General features: G+C 44.1%; 1 protein-coding gene across 3 annotated transcripts in view; it reads right to left on the bottom strand.

Moving 5' to 3' along the window:
* ZNF236 (zinc finger protein 236) overlaps positions 1 to 23371 on the bottom strand; it is a 1135475-nt gene that overhangs the window by 338238 nt on the left and 773866 nt on the right. For all 3 annotated transcript variants that reach the window (XM_086965182.1, XM_086965180.1, XM_086965183.1), the window contains exon 25: positions 2304 to 2480. In XM_086965182.1, the coding sequence (XP_086821308.1) occupies positions 2304 to 2480 (177 nt within the window). The remainder of the gene's footprint in view (positions 1 to 2303; positions 2481 to 23371) is intronic.

Here is a 23371-nt window from a genome sequence, read left to right as displayed (position 1 = left end):
TTTGGATCCGATTTGGGTGTTGGGGCATCAAAAATGTATCCTGCTGCTTTGGAGGCACAGTTTTAGGTTCCGGTGCTGAGGAATTTTGGATCAGAGGTGGAATCACTTTTGGGTGCGGCTTTGTCTTCGGCGTCTAGGATTTCAGCTCCAACGCGTTTTTCTGCGTCGAGCCTGAAGTTTTTGGCTCAGTGCCAGCGTTTGGCTGACTCGATCCAGAGTCAGAAGGTTTAGAGACATGTTTCAGTGCCAAGCAGGAGGACGAGCATCATAAAAATATGGTTGTGCCGATCGTGGCCCAAAGGCGGGGGTGGGACCGAAGCCTTTTGTTTCGGCTGAGTTGGATTTTGGTCTAAGGGGCGTTCGGTACTCACAGTACGTTGACCTTGTGGCAAGTGTTCTTCCGACTTGGAGTCTGACCCCGGGATGGAGACAAGTTCCTCTTGTTCTTCCTCAGCCTCTTGTACATCAAATTCTTGCTCGGATCCTTCACCGAAGATGTCTGGCATGTATTCGACGTTTTGACTTTACATCTCGCCACGTCGATCCCGACGATCACGGAGCATTTTCTCCGATTGGAATGATTTTCACGCAACACTGTCTTCTTCGTTCTGTTCCGGAGACAAGCACAAGTTGCACACTTTGTGCAGGTCAGTGCGCATATACTTGGCGTGACACAGAGGGCAGAATTTAAATGGAGTCCATTCCACTGAATGTGAAGTAGACTGACGCAGTTAGGCAGGACGGGCTATCCAAGATCTTCAATCGAAATAGAGGTTTTCCTCGACGGATACGAAACGCGAAGTGGGATATCCATTTGAAACAATACCAACGCGGGTAGAGTGGATTATGCACGAGGGGAACCTGAAGAAATGGTTTTGTAGCGGAGCGCAGCAATACACGTCTGAACCCGATGGCAGAGACAAAAACAATTTAACAATGGAGTTAATGCACATGCGCAATATCACCAAAAGGAGGAGTCACCTACCTCGTGACTGGAAAGACTTCTTTGAAGAAAAACAACTTGCAAACATCCTGTCTCCAACAGTAGATGGCAGGAGTATGCAAAGCATGTGATCTACAGCTCACATGCCTTGAACAAATATTTTAACGTTTATATCAAGAATCTTAGTGTTATTTGAGCATGCTATTCACTCACAAAAGAGGGTTTGAACTCTCACTGTGTACTTTAACTCATCTAGTGGGACTAATCATGAACAAAACGCCATCCGCACAGTATTGCTCAGTAAGTTGTGTATGGATCACAGGAGTTGGGGGGAGGGGTGATAACATTGTGACAAAACCTCCATTGCCCAATTGTACAGCAAACACAAGGTGAATGCTTTTTTCTTATTGGAAAGTAGACCGGTACTGTCAATCCAATGGAATGTCATCACAACTGTGATAGGTATCAAATAAACATTGATAATATTACCTCAATTATTTCAACATTTAGCTACATTATAAACGGTTATCTTTGGAGTCAGGGACATATGGTGTCTATTTTGCATCTCTTTCCTTTTTAATTAAGTTCCCAGGTCTCTATTATGAAATCTTTTCAGAAACCAATATTTAAATATGAAAAGATTTCTTGAAAGGGCAAGATAAGAGATAATCTTCATCTGCAGAACAGGAATAACTGATTACTAAAATTTAGGTAATAAACTAATTAACTTTATGTCCTCAGGGTAATGGGACAAGAATCAGATTCTTGAATTTTAACCACAATGGTTCAGTAATAAACATATTAACTGATAAATAAAACAGTTGATAAACATTATAGTGATGATTAAATCAAGCTTTGTAAGTGTAGGAACTACATTTTAGAGTGTAGGCATAAGGGGTAGCTGTTACAGAAGGAGAACAATGACCAGTTTGTACAACTTAGAAAGGATTTGTAAATATTATGGTCAGTGAAACCAGAGATAGACGAGCATGGGTGCCTAGCAAAAAGAGTTTACTTTTCCTTGAGGTCCACAGTTTATGAAATATCCTGGTGTAGAAGTCAAAGGAAATGGTTTGCCTTTGATATAACACCTTTTAAAACTGGATTGAGGACTTTTTTTTAAACTAAAAAAAATGTTTCTTATTAATATTGATCAAACTTTATATCAGAAATTTGCTTGTAAACCATAATTCCTTGAAGAAGTAAGAGTAAAATGAGAATAATGACAATAAATCTACAATACAATCATTCTTAAAAACAGAAAAATAAACACCCTATTTTAAAATATGAAAGCTCAACAAAACCACAAAGCACAATCCAAATGATTTTCTATCACACACCATTTTATAGAGCTACTGACCAGAAATGGTAAGCATGATCTCATGTGGAGAGCCAGCTGATGGTGTACTGGAACTTGTAGCCTGAGCCAGAACATGATTCAAATTTGAATTATTAATGGTCAATGTAATCTCATGCTGCCCCTTCGAAGTGGAAACTAGACCTTGAGAAGCCATAACTGGAGATATATCTTGAGAATCTGCAAACCAATAAATATATTTTATAATTTAGAGGCTATAAGGAAATACACACTCTTTCATAAATATAACAACTTTAATAATATGAATAATGCATGCATCATAAAAAGAAAAATGAAAAGAAACAGTGAAGATGACCCCAAAAAAGGATTAATTACTCCTCAGTGATAACAGTAATAAGCACAATGATGCTAACTAGCAAGCATAGTTTGGCAACACGTAAAAAAATTAACCATGAAGAAAGTTCATGTGTTAAGCGATATGGAGGTTCCTGTTTACATGAGACAAGAATATAGTTTCATAAACATTCCCTACAACCAAAATCAGATCAATCACTACATCACAAGATGTGCACAGCATACAAGGCTACACTAAACTAACAGTGGAAAACGTGTGTACCCTGAGTTAGGAAAGCCCTCATATTTGTAGCACAGATAAAAAGTGGACGATATGGTATGCTATTAGCCAATAATACCAAGAGAAGTCTTCTTTTCTCCCAGATGCCCAACGCTATGCCTGCTTTGTATGCACACTTTTGTGTCTTGAAAACTACTGGATATGGTTGCTGTAGGAAATCTAGGGATTGAAAGCTAGCACCTCTAGAGTGGGTAGGTTCAGATGAATGAGACAAACCCAAGACTAAAATTTAAGAAATTGCTACAACTAATGAGGTACCCCATTTTGACTGGAAGCCAGTCCCTTCAATTCCACACGCATGGGTACATTACAAAGTAGAAAGTTGCAAGGAGGAATGGCTAGCATGAACAAGGCAAATACTGTCTGTAGACCAATTTAATCAAATGGGCTGCAGACCAGAAATGTTGAGTGTAATCTCCGGTAAATATGTAGATGATCCAACAGTGTGTTCCCCTTGAATTGGAACAGGGCCTGAGCAGTAGCACTAGCACTACTTAAGCTAGTCCATTTTCATTTTTTTCTTTGGTTGTATCAAGCAATTAAACTGCTTTGCAAAGGAGAATAGTAAACTAAAGGAGTCCTGAGTAACCCACTGTTTTTAGGTCTTGCCTGAGCCAGCGCATGCGCTGGTCTGGCGAGATATTTAGTGAGTGGGCTTTAGAAATCAGACCAAAAGCTTTTGCTTGTAGCCTAAAGCTTGCAGTTACGGACGCGTGCACGCGCACTGCCGCCACCTACTCGTCATGGCTCATTAACTCTCTCGTCATGGCTTATGCAGCTCTGCCTGGTATTTCTCACGACTCTGATGTTTCTGTTCCCCCTAATTAGCCACCTGCAGCAAAGCCCTTATCAGCTCCTAGCAGACTGCAGGCCGGGCACCCTTTCCGTAGCAGAAATCTCTGACACGCAGCCCTCCTCCTCTGCCTTCCCTGCCTAGTCTTTCCTCACGACCAATGCCCCCCAACACACAACAGCCCCCCTCCCGCACACAACCTTCTAGGACTTGCAATTTGGATCTGCCAGTTCTGGTTCAGTGGCATCTCTTCTCAGTCGCATAGGGACCCCGCCCATTTGAAATCACCTCTTCTTTAATGTTTGCTCTCTTTCAGAGTGGTGTTTGTGCTCCATATTCCCCTCTTCTCGCCCTTGCACGAGGATCAGGGCTCCGGGTGCGAGATCCCAGCGTCGCCTCTTTGTGAGGGTGTTTCTTGGACAGCGGTACCCGCCGCGTGCATCGCCCTTGGGATAAAGGCTGGCTGCGGGCAGATTCAGGGTGTGGCTTCTGTGCTCTACAGCCGGGGTGCATAACTGAAAGCACTGCGCTAGAAAGCATTGCACAGCTGTTGAAGCGTGTCCATGTTTGAAGGGCATAATTCGGCACATAACTCCATGTTTTCAGACACAAACTCTCCTTTCATAAATTACAGTTTTTTTTAAAGTTATATATCTACACTTTCGATTATATGTCTTTAAAAATAACATGCCATGAACAGTTCTATTCAATAGCAAACATGTGTACATATTCTAAGGCGATGTAAATAAAGTATAACAATTTTTATCTTCAAACATTATTCACAAAGTTCATCAAACGGTGCACATGACAATAGCTTAGTGTTTACATTTTTAGACAAGTCGACTATCTACAATTTTAACAGAAGTATAACGCATTAAGAATAAACAATTTATAAATATACAATTTATAAAGCGCATGGCCCGTGTCCCGGCGCAATTATCAAATAACTAACTCATGGTAAGCGGTCTCTACTTCCGTATCACATATCCAAGTTGTGATTTCCTGACGTAGGAGTTGGCCTACCAAAGAGATTGGTCTGTTTGTAGTGTAAGACTAAATAATCTTACAAATATTTACAGTTAAGTCCAATATTTATATAATAGGACTTCAAATTATCACACAGGTATAGTGCACTAGAATAGAAGCAGTGCTAAAAGACTACAACTCCCAGAATGCATTACATTGCTCAATGAAAGTCCAGTACTAGGAACTTGGAGTTACAGTGACTTGGACTCATATATGTTATTGTCCCGCAGGAAGAAACAATGCTTCCTGCTCATGAGTCAATGCATGCTTCTCATGCTCAGTTAAATATTAAAATGGAAACTGCTACTTACCAGTATGCATCTGTTCTTGGCATGTAGAGCAGCAGATCACTACACTATGCATTAGATCGCTCACCTGGTGTGTTGGGCTCGGATGATTGCATGTTGTTGTCGTCTAGGAAGAAGTCTTTTGTAGTAACAAGATAGGTGACTCCTCCCTTGGACGATAGTGCGCATGGGCATCGCTCCATCCTTAGATTGTTTTTCGCCATGATGGGAAATTATGGAGTTAGTAGAAGTAAAGAAAAAAGGATGTCCATGCGTGTGCATCTAAGTAAGATAAAAACTGGAACAAATACAAGTCCCGGGGAGGGTGTGTAGTGATCTGCAGCTCAACATGCCAAGAACAGATGCATACTGGTAAGTAGCAGTTTCCATTTTAATATTAAGCTCTTTCTGCCACAGAGTCAGGGTTTTGAAAAAACACTGGTAACTCTACAGATTGGTTTAAATGAAAAAGAGTAATGACTTTTGGAAGGAATTTAGGATTAGTTCTTAGAACCACTTTATTACGATGTAGTTGTAAAAAAGGTTCTTGTATTTTGAAAGCCTGTATCTCACTTACTCTTCTAAGAGAGGTAATAGCAATAAGGAAAGCTGTTTTCCATGTGAGGAATTGCAGTTCACATTTGTGTGAAGGTTCAAAAGGAGGTCCCATGAGCCTTGTAAGAACCACGTTGAGGTTATACACTGGAGAAGGTGGTAACCTGGGTGGAACGATTCTTTTTAATCCGCCCATAAATGCATTAATTGCAGGTACTCTAAAAAAGAGACAGATGTTGTATGTTTTGTAAATATGCCGCATTTGCTGCAAGGTGCAGGCATATGGATATATATGCCAAGTTACATCTTTGTAAATGTAGAAGGTAGCAAATGATAATTTGGATAGAAGCATCCAGGGGATCAATTTGATTATTATTGCAGTAAATGGCAAATCTCTTCCATTTAGCAGCATAACAAGCTCTAGTAGTAGGTCTCCTGGTCTCTTTAACCACATCACTGCGGCGGCTATTCCGCCGCAGCGCTAAGGAGGCGGGGAGGCCGCGCAGCGGGCGCATGCTGGTGACGGAACCGGTCCGTCACCAGCCCCGGTTGAGCTGTGCTCATGACGGAGCGGTTCAGTCATGGCCCCGCCCGCTCAATAGACGGTTCCGTCATCAGCATGGATAGGGTTAATGATGTTCATACAGTCTGGTGGTAGGTTAAGATAACCAAACTCTAAGACTTCAGGAGCCAGATCGCCAAATTCAGTTGATTTGGGTCTGGATTTCAGATGTCTCCATTGTTCTGTGTGAGCAGGGATGGAGTCAGGCGTAGCTTTTCGTGTGGAACTAGAGAGCAGTGTGGTGATCCACGGTTGGCGTGCCCATGTGGGAGCTACCAGGATTAATTTGAGAGACTGTTGTCTGAGCTTGCGTACTACTAATGGTATTAGTGGTATTGGTGGAAAAGCGTACGCAAATCTGCCTGACCAGTTCATCCATATCGCATTGCCCTGGGACAGCGGATGTGGAAACCTGGCAGCGAAGGTTGGGCATTTTGCGTTTTCGTGTGTGGTGAACAGAACTATGTCTGGATGACCCCACTCGTGAAAGAATGGTTGAAGAACCTGCGGATGTAGTTCCCATTTGTGAATTTGTTGCGTCTGTCGACTCAACAGATCGGCTATCGGATTGTGAAATCCTGGAAGGTGCTCTGCCAACAGATATATGTTTTGTGGAATGGCCCATCTCCAAATGCTCTGTGCGAGTTGGGACAGTTGTAGAGAGTGTGTCCCCCCCCCTGTTTTTGTATGTAATACATGGCTGTCATGTTGTCCGTCGGATCAAGACAGCTTTGTTCTGTACTTGGAATGTTTTGAGTGCTAAAAAAATTGCTAGCAGCTCTAGATGGTTGATATGGAACAATTTTTGTTGACTGTTCCATTGACCTTGAGTTGTATGATGTAGGAGATGAGCTCCCCATCCTGTGAGGGATGAGTCTGCTGTGAGCACTAGTTGTGGAACAGGCTCGAGGAACGGCCGCCCCTTTGTCAAGTTTTTGGTGTTCCATCACTGCAGAGAGCGATGTGTGCGGCTGTCTACCAACACCAGATCTGTTAGTTGTCCTTGAGCCTGGTTCCATTGCTGTGCTAGACATTCCAGTAACGGACGCATTTGCAGTCTTGCATATGGTACTATGAAGATGCAAGATGCCATCATGCCTATTACTCTCATGAACACTCTGGCTTGCAGAGATTGTTGCTGTTGAAAGATTGTGACCAAGGCTTGAATGCTCTGTATCCTTGCTGGTGTGGGATACGCTAGAGCCGTAGACATATTTATTGTAGACCCTAGATACTGATGTATGTGAGAGGGTTGGAGGATCGACTTGGTGTAGTTGATTGTGAACCCTAAGTCGTGCAATGTTTGAATTGTCTGATGTGTGTGTTGGACACACTGATTGAATGACTTGGCTTATATGAGCCAATCGTCTAGATAAGGGAAGACATGTATTTGTCGTCTCCTGAGATGTGCTGCTACTACTGCTAGGCACTTTGTGAATACTCGTGGTGCCGTTGTCACTCCCACTGGAAGGACTTTGAACTGATAATGTTGTCCTTCCAGTACAAACCTTAGATACTTTCTGTGAGCAGGATGTATAGGAATGTGGAAGTAGGTGTCCTTTAGGTCTAGTGTCGTAGGGAAATCACCTTGTTGCAGCAGTGGGAGCACTTGTTGTAAAGTGATCATATGAAAATGATCTGATTGTATGTAATGATTGAAGGGCCTGAGGTCGAGAATTGGTCTTAGTGTCCCGTCCTTCTTGGGAATTAGAAAGTACAGCGAGTAAACCCCTGTTCTTTGTTCTTGTAAAGGACCTATTTGTATTGCGTCCTTTTGTAGGAGTGACAGAACTTCTTGTTTGAGCAGAGTAAGGTGTTCTGTAGACATTGGACGCTGCATGGGTGGTATGTGTGGAGGGGTTGCTGTAAGTTCCAGGCAGTAGCCATACTGGATAATCTGTCTTACCCACTTGTCTGTTGTGATGGAGTTACAGACAGGCAGGAATTGCGTTAATCTGCCCCCCACAGGAGTGGAATGCTGCTGGGGGAGCAGAGGGAAGTCACTGTTTTGTGGCGGAAGAGGTTCGATTACTGTTGTTACCCCGACCTCTTCCCTTGTTGTTATTCCCTCTATATCCTCCTCTTGTGTTGTCTGCACCAGTTTGTTTGGAGCCCCCTCTTTAGAAGGAGCGATGAAAGGAACCACTAGTTTGTGTGGATTGTAAAGGTCCCATAGATTTGGCCGTGTCTGTATCCTTCTTCATTTTTTTAAGTTATTTGTCTTCCTCTGGTCCAAACAATTGGTTTTGATTAAATGGTTGATTTAAAATGGTATTCTGGGGGGGCGTGGCCAAGATGGCGGCCTGAGCAGACGTTTGTGCCGGAGGCTCCCCGTCCTAACCCCCCATGGCGCCCCTTACTACACCCATTAGACCCCCCTAGCACCTCCAAACCCGGCTGCCTTGCCGAGAGTGACGTAATCAGCCCGGTGAGCCCAGAAGCCACTCAGTGGGACCTACCGGGTCGGAGGAGACCCGCTCGGATGGCGGAGAAAGAAATGGCCGACCGATAGCGGCTGACCGGGTCCCCTGCCATAGGACTGCCTGCGCTCCTGCCTCATCGGAGCGACCCCAGAGACGAGTGCGGACAGTGAGCGGAGCGAGCTGCTGTCGCTGCGACACTCGCGGCTGTCTAAGGAGGAACCGGCTGGAGGAGCCAAAATCGAGGCCCCGGCTTTGGGTCTGCGCGGAGGCCGCGGCGCAAGCCCATTGGCGCCCCAGAGGTCGGAGATCAGCGGAAACAGAGCCCCAGCAGCAGACAGGACAGACGGCCGAGCTGCTGCCCCAGAGGCCCCCATGGAGGTGAGGAGCGTGGAGTGAAGCTGTGTCGTGTTCATATCTAGGACCCTAATTCGACATTCCCGATTTATGCCCTTGTGAGGTTATAATCAATAATGTCCTGACAAAGGCATAAGAATTAGATTAATATTCAGTAATAGCCCATGCAATCCAAAGCACAGCACGGCTACTCCCATCAACTCCTAGAAAGCACAACGCGTTCTTTAAACAAACCAAGCCTCCAGCAGCCCGGGAAAACCCCCCTGCTTTTGTTTAGATTTGAACAAGAACTCTTTAAGTCCTGCAAGAACTGTTAGTTCTCGGTGACGTCTTATGTCCAACCTTACGTCAAACCCGGCACCTTTCAGGTATAAAATACCAACAGCTGCCTTAAGCAAACACACAGTGGTTTGGAGCAGAGCGGCCATCTACTTGCCCGAGAGCCCAGCTGATGCGAGTGCCCACGGAAGCCGCCCCTCCTGTTTGACGCACTGAGAGAGACGCTGTCTTTTTCTCCAGCCGAGAAAATCCAGCTCCGGTGTTTCCAGCCTACCCTTGCGGGTTGCTGGGATATCGAGTACTGAGGAAAGAGATACCAGACCTCCCACATTCTATTACCAAGGTACGGAGCTGACTAAACCCTTAAGAGAATTCTTGATGCAGATTCTTGGCAAAATTATCTTAACCAACTTAACTTAAAACTGCTACTTACTCATCCCTTCCCACGTATTAGGCTTAGGTCAGGTACACCGGGGTAGGCTTAGTTAGAAGCAACAGTTGAGTACGTTAGTCAATGTATTTATGTATGTACATATTTTATCCATTTTAAAGTATCATATGGCTAAGAAACCGTATCAATGCTTTTACAGTATTATTTCATAATACTACTTTTACTGTACGCACTTTACTTTAAGTATTGCAATTGTGGCAATTCATTTCTCTTGCATGAGAAGGAAGACTGCTCAATAAATAACACCTTTTTATTGAAAACGCCCGTCTCTCTATTTCTCTGCATTCTGGTGAAACTAAGTATGCACTGCTGACTGAGTGAAATAGCTGTCTATTGTTTTCACATGACTCTAGAGATATACTCTTATTCTCAGGGAGCAAAGTTGTCATGTTTATGCGGTTGTCGGAAACTGAATCACTTCTTGTTTGAGCCAAAGGAGCTTGTCCCTCCCTATTCATTCAAGAAAGTTTCCAGTGACCTCTGAGCTAACTGGCGCAAACCTAAATTAAGTTTAACATAGTCAGTAGAGACCTAGATGACCTCAGTCCTACGTCTACACTGCTGTTTATGTTATTCCAATCCGCAGAGCCTATTGGGAAAATAGGAACTACACTACATGGCGCCCAACGATTGGTAAGGCGATAATCTAAAGCAAGACACTAGAGTAACTAAGTCGTGCTTTTTCACACAGAACCCTTTCCCCGTAAAAACTCCAATAGACGTCTGGAGTGGGTGAAAGGTTAATATCCGCCGGAACTTAGTAGGATGAGAATCCTATGTATTAGTTTTTGGTTTGATCAACGTTGAAGGATGCAGTGTTCCAAAATATTGTGCACCTAATCTTTGTTTCCTTGAAACTCGATCTGCAACAGAAAAACTTTCAGTCAGTAAAATGACAGAAAGTGACGAAGAAAGGGAGCGAATAAGACTAGCAGCTCAACTCTTAGAGGAAGACACAAGTCTCCATGAAACCGAACCGGATGCTATAATCATTCCGGTCAATGTAAGAAGAACTGTAACTCTAAAACTTATAGAAAATGGACTGACACCACGAGGTGGTACAGTCATATTCGTGATAGAGGCACATGATTATCGGCAGACAGAGGTATTCTATTCATGGATACATTTTCCAGCAGCACACGCTACGACAAAAGACTTCCACTATTACAAAATAGAGGAACCTCCGGATGAATACACTCCTTTCGAGGAGATTGAAATTCCACTAAAATACCAAGAGCACCTGCTCTGGTTTAAAGGCGCCCTAAAACATAATAATCACATCACCAGGCTCGGTCCACTAGGTAGACCAGGAGCAACATGGCCGGTTCTAGCCAGCTACACCCCACATCAAGACATTGATAAAATGTCAGTTCCTGAACTTTTAGCTCAGCTAAAACTCTTAATTAAAATACATAGACAATTAGTCCAATATGTCATGCGGATTTCAATAGTCCAACCGACATTTAACATTCCACAGCAGACCCTTCACCAGGGGAACATACACAAAATCACACCACAGAACATACAATCATGTCTTGGTAAAGTACCCATAAAACGGGAACAAATTCCATTCTGGTTAGCACAGAAAATTACTCAAATAGAGGCAGTATTTACAGATACCACTCCTACTGAGAAACACAGAATTCTGACTATCTGCCTCCCGATGGGGATCGCACCACATGTGGAGGACTGTGACACTTAGGGCACAGTCTTTGCTTCCATCTACACAAAAACACATGGTGTCCCGTCTATGGCGGTCATACCAGATGTATTAAGACAGATTCAAAATGAATACGGTCCAGAACTTGCTTTAACTCTGGGTATGAAATTACTAAAAGACTTCAAGCTGGTCTCAGCTATATTATTAGCCAACATAAAAGGTGAAGCAGCATCTGTGGCGATCCGCAAGAAATTGAAGGAAACAGATATAGCAGCCCAACCATTGGAACTTGCCAGAATCAAAGAAAAATCCTATGAAGAGCTAGGAAGAGATAGTTTGGGTGGGAAACCGGTAAAACCCCAACTAACTGAAAATCCTGGAAAAACATTTATTAAAAATAATTTAAAGACTCCAAAAAAGAGTTGGGAAGGTAATAAACAAACCATTCCCAGGGAAAAACGTTTCCAGTCCAGAGGAAGGTCTCCTCAGCGTAGAGAGAGATCTCCAGGCAGAGAAGACAAGTCTCCCCAAAGGGAACCCTCTGAAAAAAGATACAACATTAGAGATAGGGATAAAATAAGAAAACCAGACAGATATCAAGATGTTGATACACGTCCCTCTAGATCCTTCTCACTGAATCTTTCTCGGTCTTCCTCACAGAAATCGGAAAGAAGAGGACGGTCAGAACACAGAGAAGAGCACGTCAAGTCCAAAGACAAGGAACCTGCTCGTCAAAGTAAAAAATTACAATTTCCCAGAAAGCAGGTAGCAAGTATTAAGATTAAACATGCCGAGAATTTTGGGGACACAGCTGAAAAACGGAGAGTGGGCACAGACAATGCTAGACAGCGGACCAGAAGTGACCATAGCTCACAAGACCCTGATGAATCTTCTGGAGACAGTGGACACGAATGAGTACATTCAAGTGGAAACTGCAGACACACGAGTTAGTGTGCCCCATAAGCTATATGAAATAACATTACGTATAGAGGGAGATAAAACCAGGAAAATAAAAAGTCTCTTTTGGGAAAAACTTTCAAAAGGCTATGACATTCTGTTAGCTGAGAAAGACTGGCCACCAGAGTTTGTCAGGGAGTGCCCTCATGGCGCAGAAATGATTATGCCTGCCTTCTTGAATCATATCCCGGTTCATAAAAAATACACATATGCAAGAAAATGGGCAGTAGCCCAAGCTTCTGCTTTGTACAACAATCATGTAGGATGGGATGAGGACTCGCCTCACCACAAGATCCAGTTAAAAAAATCAGCCCACTGCACAAAGGCAGTACCCAGTTAAACAAGAAGCTAAAAAACAAGTCAGGGAGATCTTAGATCAACTTGAATACCAAGGGGTGATCGAAACATGCACCTCTCAAATGAACAATCCTTTGTTTCCTGTCTCCAAGCCAGACGATTCATATTGTCTAGTTTTGGACTACAGACACCTTAACTCCTGTTGTAAAACATTTGCAGTACAAAACTCACATAGTGCAGCACTAATGAATAACATTGTGCTCAAAAAATATAAAACGACATCTCTAATGGATTCTTCTGTCAAAACATTGCACCTGAAAGCAGGTATTTGACCGCTTTCTCAATATTTGGATCGCAAAAACAATTTTGCCGACTCCCACAGGGATTCAAGAATAGCCCAAGATTATTCTCAGCAAGGTTAACAGAGTTACTACAAATATATGATGATGAAGCATTATTATATGTCGATGACATCTATTTTACAGATGATGACCTGGAGACTCACTTAAAAAGGGTGAACACCATCATACTTGGGTTTGCGTCAGAGGGTTACAAATTCAACTTTAAAAAGTCACGAATTGCCCATCTAACTGTCCTATTTTTAGGATATGAATTATCAAGTGAAGGCAAAAGCCTGGCAGACAATTTCTTAGAAAAATGTGCTGTACTACAAGCACCAAAAACGCTGAAGAATTTACAATCACTACTAGGTTTCCTGAATTTCGGAAGAACATACATTCTAAATTATGCTGAGAGGGTTAAACCTCTCTATGAATTAATAAAACCAGATTTCAAACAAACCAAGTGGACTCAGAAACACACAGAAATTTTGAGATCACTACAAACAGACATAACTAAAACAAAATTGCAAACACGTGAAAACACATGCAACCTTGTAATCCGAGTCATCCCAGGAAGATGTGGATTCACATACCTGACCTCTAATGAGGGAGAAACGGTACCTATAGCTTACAAATCACATTTGTACACTGATGCTGAAATGAAATTCAGCTCCACAGAAAAAATACTAACTGCGGTTCAAACTGCTGTAGCTAAAGAAAGAGCCCTAGCCCAAGGCAGAAGAATATCTGTTTTTTCAGCAGAATCAGCCATTGAGGCGTTAACAAGTCCTCGTAACCTGGTTAAAGGGGTATTAGATCCAGAATGGATAGAATGGGAAACTTCTTTTGCTACAGAAGACGGGAAATACTATTTTGACCCAAAACTGAAAAAACTAGATCTAGTATATGAACGCGAATATCCTCTGCCAGCTGAAATTCTGCCTCTAGAAAAATATACCTGCGTAATCTATATGGACAGATTCGCACAACACTATGATGTAGAAAAGAAATCCTATGACAGCATGCTCGATTGTTAAAGGTCGCTGGCGCTCTGGTAAATTCAAACCAATGATTACCAAAACGGAATCACTCAGGAAATGTTAAGCTCAGCGAGCTGAAATAAGAACTTTAAAGATGGCGCTCGAAAACGGCGATCGCGAATTCCCCACACTAATAGTGTGCAATTCGTATTTCTGCATCAAATCCTAATACAGTGTCATGCAGACTTGGATCAAAAACGGTTACAAAGATGACACAGATGCTACAATAAAGCATAAAAGTCTTTGGGAACAAGTAGTTCTTTTGCAGAAAGAACTACGAAAGACTCACGTGATACACGCATGGAGTCATCGACGTGATGACGTTCACGGTGCAGGGAATTCATTGGCTAACAGCCACAGCGGAAGCGGTTCACCCGGCTTCCGTAGCCACTGAAAAGCGTTCAGAAAAACACATAGATGGGGAAAACATGCTAGCGGTAAAAGCCTCATTAAAAGGCGATTATTCAGCATTACCTCTCAACTATCCACTCAGTAATACATACATAATTGATGCAAACTCCGTTCCGTTTGCTCGAATCCCTGGAGTGGGGGATAGGGTAATTCCAAACATGAACAGGAGAGTCTTCCTGATTGAAGACGCACACATGGGACTGAGTCCGAGGCACCAAGAGATCGCGAAATCTCTAAAAGAATTACAATCAGAATACTGGTGGCCGGGGATGAGCCTGCAATATTACAAATTTGCAAAGGATTGTCCCGACTGCAACAGAGATCGCAGTCGTGAACCGACCGGAGTAATGCCAGGACCTTTTTATTAAAAAGCATCAGGCTATCTATACGCAAAAATCCAGCCGGAGAAAATGCGTACCCATAAGACTTAAGACTAGACTCACTTAAAAATGTAGACCACTGCACTCGGCTGACGCCAGAACTGTTATAAAAGATTTGCGAGTCTATATCGGCACATACGCAATTGGTATGCTACATTCTGATCAGGGTCCTGCGTTTAGCTCTCGAGCTTACAAAGAGGCCATGAACAGTATGGGCATCACATTGCTGTATTCTTCTCCCGTCCATCCAGAGGGAAATGCGGTTGTGGAAAGAAAAAACCGGGACATAAAGCAATCTATAACGGCGAGGGTATTAGGTTCGGGTGATGGGTGGGTCAAACATTTAACAAGTGTCCAACGTAGTCTTAATAATCTGCCAAGAAACTCTCTAAAAGGTCTCACTCCATACGAACTATTGTTCGGAACTAGAATGCATATTCAGGACCTTGATAGTCACACTTCAGTGGTAGAAGAAAAAACCTTCGATATCAAAGATCGTGTGGCAGTTTTACAGGATTTAAATGAAAAAAGAAAAAACCTGAGTAACAAAGTTGAAACAACAGTCGACAGCCACTGAAGAAAAACCACCTGTCCCATCAAGACCTGTCTGGATTCCAAAGATTGGGGATCTAGTCAGAGAAAAGATCGCGGTAAAGAAGGAATTTGGGCCTTCGTACAGAAAAGCAGTACCTGTCTTAGCTATCAACGGAACAAGATCAGTCGTACTACTGCCCCTTACTGGTAAAAAGGAGAACCGAGTTGTATCCATCGACCTGGTAAAACCACAATCATGTGGCCAATAATAAGTAGTAGGCCCAGTGGACTCCCAAGAAATAGCAGAATACTGAGGTTTGCTACAATCCAAGAGGCTCATGCTGAGAGACTAATCAAATTGGAGAAATCTGCAATGAATAAAAAAAGGACTATGCAATAATGCCATGGAACTTGTGCCTCTTGAAACCCAAATAGTAACAGTTCGTCAAGAAACACCAATCTACAATGATGTAGCCTCAGACTATTCTAATGAAACAAAAAAAAATGCAAAAGCAAATGAAAATCTGGAAGCAATTCCAACAATTAACAGAACTGCATCATGCTACTTCATCAACTTCGACAATTTCTCTGAAGACCCAAGCGAACATGAAGAAACGCCTCCAACAAAAAGTTTTAAAAACAAAGTAATTGAACTTTTCCACCAACTGAAAGAGACATATCTAATTTCACCATGGATTGAATTTTGGATTGTGTTAGGTGTACTTTTCCTCCTGCTTTGGCTCATCATGGTTCTATGTTTGGGAAAATTCATTGAGGGGAAATATAGTACAATGGACACAGCAAGTCAGAACATCAACTTGGTCCTAAAGCCACACACATCCTCTCACATCGAGAAAAGAGAACTGTCATCGGTGAACATCACAGCCATTCCAATACCCAGTGGGGTAGCATGGGACAGAACTGATTATGACGTTTTGGGCCCGGTCGAGCTCTTGAAGTATCCTCACCAGCTCAAGATTTCATTAAGTGATTTTGTGACACCTAGTACCTTCTCTGATGACTGGGACTTTGAAAACATTAATAATATGATGTCAGATTTAGTAATGTCAGCCAAATTTACAGAACAAGATTACTTGCAGGGTTCATCTAATTATGAAGAGCTATACTTCTACAACCATTATGGTGATCACTATTTGCATAAAAGTGCTCAGCCTAGAAATCTTTTAACCAGTGGGAAGGAACACTGTCCAACTCCACCAAAAGGCAGTTTGAAAACATTTTTTGAGAAATTCCAATACTTCTCGGGGTTTAATAACAGTGATCCAAGAACATTTTATTTTAAAATGTCAAATAGAACAGGAATGAAAACAATGTTGACAAATACTAAATTGATTTATTCAGAAACATTTTATGACAAGATGTCTACATTAGGTTTCGAATTTTGGAAAAACACCATTGAAACAAAAACTATCTGGGATTCCAAAGATTGGCAAGTAAAAGGTCTAGAAGCACTGTTTAGGGCCTGCATGATCCCAGAACAAATGATATTCTTGAATGACACAATTCAACAAACTACTTGTCTTGGCCTAGCTAAGATAAAAGACTTGAATACACCGTCTATTCCGAAACCCATGCCCGATAGTGACAGCACTACTGATATGGAGATAGACGTTTCTAATATTTTACACCAAAACAGAACACATACTGATTGGAAAAAGTGGTTGATCTGGCCAACAGACACGAATAACTATCAAGATAGATTCCTGAACAAAACACAGGGGTTCAAAATGACCAGACCAGACCCTAGATATTCCCAGAGACAACATCCAGGGATAGTCACAACATACAGTGTAGGGAAACTATGCCTTGAGTGGCTACAGAAATCCACACTGGCTGAAATTAAGCAACACTTGACTTTACTTAAAGACGGTGCTGCCTTGCGTGATTTCATAATGGGACCACGCAAGCAGCGTCAAAAACGTTTCATAGCGGCCGGTATTTACGCTGCATACAACGAAGCATGGAAAGTAATGCAAATTAAGACAGCAGAAAAAATACGAGAAATTGATCGTATAAATTTGGAAAAATCAATTTCTGTTGTGGACAATGGGTTAACAACTCTGTCTTCCAGAATATATTCACTGGACAGCATTGTATCATCTGCCTTTGATATAATAGAGCAGGACTTACTAATGTTACAACATGGTCAGTCTCAATTACGTTCTATTGTACAGCTTGGATGGACGTTGCAAAATCTGCGTTCAGGCTACGTACCATGGCGTTTAATCAACACAACGTCATTATTCAGTATCTTTAACCTTACTGATAAACAAATCAGTTTGGCACAAAAAGGAGCAGACTATACGATTCTGAGCATTGAAAAACTCGAGAGATTACCATTGACCATGTCAGAGAGACCTGTCATCGAATGGATAATACATGGAACGATTACAATTCCGATAACAACTTTCCAGTTTAATTACTGTCAAGAGTATATACCAGCAGGCCAGTATGAAAGGTTGGGTAAAGAATACATCAAATCAACCTGGGATTTACCTTATACACACAGATGTTATAGTGAAGGAAACAAGGAGGTATTTCTTAGTGGTAAAAATTGTAAAAAATCACTAAGCGGTACACTTCTGTGTCAAGGTATTAATTTGCATGGAGCCTGCGAAGGGTCTTCAAACAACCTTTCATGTCACCTGCATGGCACGCCTGCAAAACAGATAGAGCTATTTTTTAGACCACTTTCTAACGGTAGTTACATTTTAATAAGTGACCACAGCTGTTGTGGCATGCTGCCAGGAAAAGCCTATCTGACAACTGTAACTTCCAGGGCCATTTGCTGTATGCAAGTATTGTATCCACACAGCAATCCAGATATGGGGGCTGCGTTATGGCCTCGGTTGAATATCTCTTCTATTCGAATTGATACTTTAAGCAGAATGAAGTCTATTCTTTTACAAACAACTGTGCCTCTAATGTCATCAAAAGAAACATATGGTCTGCAAGTTGCAAGGACAGCAGCAGAGATACATACTCTTTTATCAACAACTTGCCCCGTACATTTCGTAGAAGTGTTAAGCCAAATCTTAAACATGTCTGATACCAGTGGCATCACACATGTATTTAAGACAATTTTTTGCGGGTCTGTCTGAAATAATGTTCTCTCCAATCAACGAGAATAACTCTCAAATAAAAACAATGAGCACACAGCGTTCCCTGAACTCTGAATTCGGCCTTCAGTTTTTGATAAACAAAGCTACAGAAAATATTTGGAACGTTTCCCCTGAAAGCGAAATTATTTTTGCCCATATTTTCAAAATATTTACCTTTTTATTTGGCACATGGTACTCTGCTTAAAGTAGAACTATTCTTAGAGAACAGAGCTTCTATTTTAGGATACTAGAGACAATATTTTACCTCAGCCTCTAGCACATATACAGCAATTTGTATAAAAATGTGATGAAATGGTCTTGACCTTCTTTTCTGTATTTAGAGCCATTTCATGTGTAATTTTCGCAATTCATTCAGCTGAAATATATATATATATATATATATATACATACACATTTATCTGAATGATGACACTGCTTGAAAAGCTACAAACACTCATTTTTCGTGTATTTACCGTATACCATTTTAAATGCGAAATATGTATTTTGGGGTGGGCCGGAAAAAACACATGCATCATTGAATGTTTACTATTGCTTAGTTTTTAGTAATGATGGACATCAATCCGTGGAGTGGGTGTCGTGTTCATATCTAGGACCCTAATTCGATATTCCCGATTTATGCCCTTGTGAGGTTATAATCAATAATGTCCTGACAAAGGCATAAGAATCAGATTCATATTCAGTAATAGCCCATGCAATTTAAAGCACAGCACGGCTACTTCCATCGACTCCTAGAAAGCACAACACGTTCTTTAAACAAGCCAAGCCACCAGCAGCCCGGGAAAACCCCCCTGCTTTTGTTTTGATTTGAACAAGAACTCTTTAAGTCCTGCAAGAACTGTTAGTTCTTGGTGACGTCTTATGTCCAACCTTACGTCAAACCCGGCACCTTTCAGGTATAAAATACCAACAGCTGCATTAAGCAAACACACGGTGGTTTGGAGCAGAGCGGCCATCTACTTGCCCGAGAGCCCAGCTGATGCGAGTGCCCACGGAAGCCGCCCCTCCTGTTTGACGCACTGAGAGAGACGATGTCTTTCTCCAGCCGAGAAAATCCAGCTCCGGTGTTTCCAGCCTACCCTTGCGGGTTGCTGGGATATCGAGTCCTGAGGAAAGAGATACCAGACCTCCCACATTCTATTACCAAGGTACGGAGCTGACTAAACTCTTGAGAGAATTCTTGATGCAGATTCTTGGCAAAATTATCTTAACAAACTTAACTTAAAACTGCTACTTACTCATCCCTTCCCACGTATTAGGCTTAGGTCAGGTACACCGGGGTAGGCTTAGTTAGAAGCACCAGTTGAGTACGTTAGTCAATGTATTTATGTATGTACATATTTTATCCATTTTAAAGTATCATATGGCTAAGAAACCGTATCAATGCTTTTACAGTATTATTTCATAATACTACTTTTACTATACGCACTTTTCTTTACTTTAAGTATTGCAATTGTGGCAATTCATTTCTCTTGCATGAGAAGGAAGACTGCTCAATAAATAACACCTTTTTATTGAAAACGCCAGTCTCTCTATTTCTCTGCATTCTGGTGAAACTAAGTATGCACTGCTGACTGAGTGAAATAGCTGTCTATTGTTTTCACACGACTCTACAGATATACTCTTATTCTGAGGGAGCAAAGTTGTCATGTTTATGCGGTTGTCGGAAACTGAATCCCTTCTTGTCTGAGTCAAGGGAGCTTGTCCCTCCCTATTCCTTCAAGAAAGTTTCCAGTGACCTCTGAACTAGCTGGCGCAAACCTAAATTAAGTTTAACATAGTCAGTAGAGACCTAGATGACCTCAGTCCTAAGTCTACACTGCTGTTTATGTTATTCCAATGCTCAGAGCCTATTGGGAAAATAGAAACTACACTACAGCTGGTGGGAGTAGTTAACTCCGGGGGCATAATCGAGCCCCAGGCGGGAGGCCTGCTAGGTCCCATCCGTCCTGTAGCATCGGCAGGGGCCCGAAAGGACAGTGCAGTACAGGACAGACCCCGACAGGCCAGGGAGGGGCGCGGGAGACCTGAACAACGAGACCCCGGAGCGACGCCAAACAGGGCCAGGCTGAGTGGGGGAGAACTTAAGGGCCCAGCTTTTGGCCTGTACTGAGCCTCGGAGGGTGAGGGACAGCCGAAGCCGGATCGGGCAGTAACCAGAAGGTACAGCCGAGCTACGGCCCCCCAGGGCCCTCACAAAAGGGAAGGAGCACGACGCAGGATAGTGTGGGGAAGACTGCCCGGGGGGCATAACCGAGCCCCCGGCGCACGACTTAAGGGGACCCACTTGCCACCCTACCCAAGGTGAGCACTATGAGACGGAGCTGCTCAGGGGCAACAGGAACACTGACACGACCAGCGACAGGGGTACACGGAAAAGACAGAGGAGAGTGAGGAAGAAGCCACGCGTCGAGAGCACTCTGTGGGGGCGCCGAGGCTTGGGTGGCGGGCATCGCAGCGGGGTAAGACCACAGGTGGAGCGCTCTGCGGCGGAAGCCAGGGGATAACCGGTGCATCTTTCACGTCTCCCCCGACCGGACACGGACACTCACCACTATCAGAAACCCGCTCCCGGTCCGCCTGCCTGGCTAGAGGCCAGAACAGTGTTGGGAGGGGTCTGAGAGGGGCCAGCAGGAGGTCTGAGAGGGGCACCATGGCGGGCCTGCGAAAGAAAGGAGAACGTACGCTCCCTGAGATGCTTGTGAAGGGCCAGACAAAGACTGAAAAAGAGCCGCCTACACTGGGGCCCGCGAGGCCGCACCCTAACCCTGACAGAGCGGACACGCTGATTACAAAGTCTTTCCTGGAGTCACTCTTCAACTCGCTCAGGGATGACTTCAAAACGCTGCAGCAGGAGGTGGCAGGAGAGGTCAGGGAGATTAGACGCTAAGTGGACGGCCTCAGGGAACGTGTGATGGCCATCGAGGAGAAGGATCAGGCCAGGAGCGAGTAGATAGACCAACTGCAACAGGAGGTCATCCGCCTGAGAGATCAGCAATTGGATCTACAAGCGCATGCGGATGACTTGGAAAACCGGTCCCGTCGAAACAACATACGGGTCCGGGGGGTCCCTCTGAAGGAAAGAGGGGACAGACATCACAGCTTATTTACAAGCTCTCTTTCGCGACGTCTTGGGGGAGCCATCAGACTTCCAAATCAGGATTGACAGAGCACACAGAGTGGGACTCCACAGACGCGCACTGGCCCCCCCACCTGACATCCTGGCTTTCCTGCCGGACTTCCCACTCAGGGAACGGATCCTCAGGGAGGCCATAACCCTGCAGAAGAGAAAGTCATTCAAAATAGTCACAGACTTCCTACACAAAGAGGAGATCCCATACTCCTGGGGCCACCCGTTCAGGTTGATCTTTAAATGGAGGGGGGCCCTACAGCAACTACCATCCCTGCAAGACACGTGCACGCTTCTGGGCCTAGAACAACCGGAGGACCAGACACCTATGACACAGTCCCAGGGACAACCTTCGGAGGGCTGGCAGAGAGTAAGACGCAGACGATCGCCCAAGCTCCACTCTAAACCAGTGGCCCACGTCATCTGGCAAGAACGGGCCACGGCCATTCAGGAGGTGGCCAAAGAAACATCGGAATGATCTACTACGAGGAGGGGTCGACTCCTCGCTTCTTCTATGCAGGTGCAGGGGGGGGGAAGGGGGGCCACGATGGCCGTCACTTGGACACGCTCCACTAGGTAACGTTACCACAGCCCGGCAATGGACTGGCAGGACTGGGACACTGAACTATTTTCAAAGTTGGGAAGTTGGGATCCGGGTGGCAGGAAGGGAGGTCGGATCAATGGGATCCGGAGTTTGTTGGGGTTGGAGGGGGGCACGGATGGGGAGGAGGGAGTTGCAGTGGGGAGTTTGAGGGGGGGAGCTGAAAGTGGGGGGATCGGGCAGGGGGGGGGGAGGGTTGTCCAGTGCTCTCCTTTTCTTTATGTCTTTTTGCTCAAATTCTCATTTCCGCCCACGTCGATGGGCACCACTTAGGGGTTTTCCACCCCCCTGCGTGCCAGCGGTCATCTGACCAACGCAACAGCCGAACTTTACTGATCCGCACACCATGACGCCCAACACCCTAAGGATACTGACCCTTAATGTGCGGGTCTTAATAATCCAGTTAAGAGAAGGACAGTCCTGTCCTACCTTGAAAGCACGCAGGCGGACATCTGTCTACTCCAGGAGACACACCTACTGGCCCAAGACTGCCACAGACTCCGCTCACGCAAATTCCTGGTCAATACTTCTCCTCTAGCCATACTAAAACAGCAGGGGTGGCGATCCTAGTGGCGCGCCACTTCAAGGGGGAAGTCCTCCATAAGAGTGCGGAATTGCAGGGCAGACTACTGGCATACCGCGCCGCCTTAGGCGGTCTCACATTCACGATTGTCTCCTTGTACTGCCCCAACAAGGGAAAGGTCCGATTTTTCCACTCAGCTCTCACTGACATCACTGCCATGCAAGATAGACATATCATATTGGGAGGGGACATGAACATGAACATGGTTTTCGACACGGTCCTAGACAGATCAGTGCAGCGCTCCCACCAGGCAGGGACACTCTCCCCCTCTTGCTTAGAGAGACTGACAGAGCTCGATCTACATGATCTGTGGCGCCTCACCCACCCACGGGAGAAGGTTTACTCCTACTACTCCAACGCACACAAAACATATACACGACTAGACTATCTTTTAACCACAAGCCCAGTATGCGCCCTGGCGACATCCACTGACATTGGGGTCATCTCGCTGTCAGATCATGCACCGGTCACCACTACACTAACCCTGCCCCCTACAACACATCCACCCACGGTATGGAGACTTCGAGACACTCTATTACACAAGAAAGAAGTGGTCACACATATACAGGCCGCCATCCAAGACTACCTGACCCATAATGCCAACTCGGACACCACCCTTGCGACTCAATGGGCCGCCATGAAAGCAGTACTCCGGGGAAAGTTTATCGCCCT

This window comes from Lissotriton vulgaris, chromosome 4_1, assembly GCF_964263255.1.
Source record: "Lissotriton vulgaris chromosome 4_1, aLisVul1.2, whole genome shotgun sequence".
NCBI lineage: Eukaryota > Metazoa > Chordata > Amphibia > Caudata > Salamandridae > Lissotriton > Lissotriton vulgaris.
The sequence above is the reverse complement of the archived record's forward strand: the minus strand, read 5'-3'. Positions and strand labels throughout refer to the sequence as shown.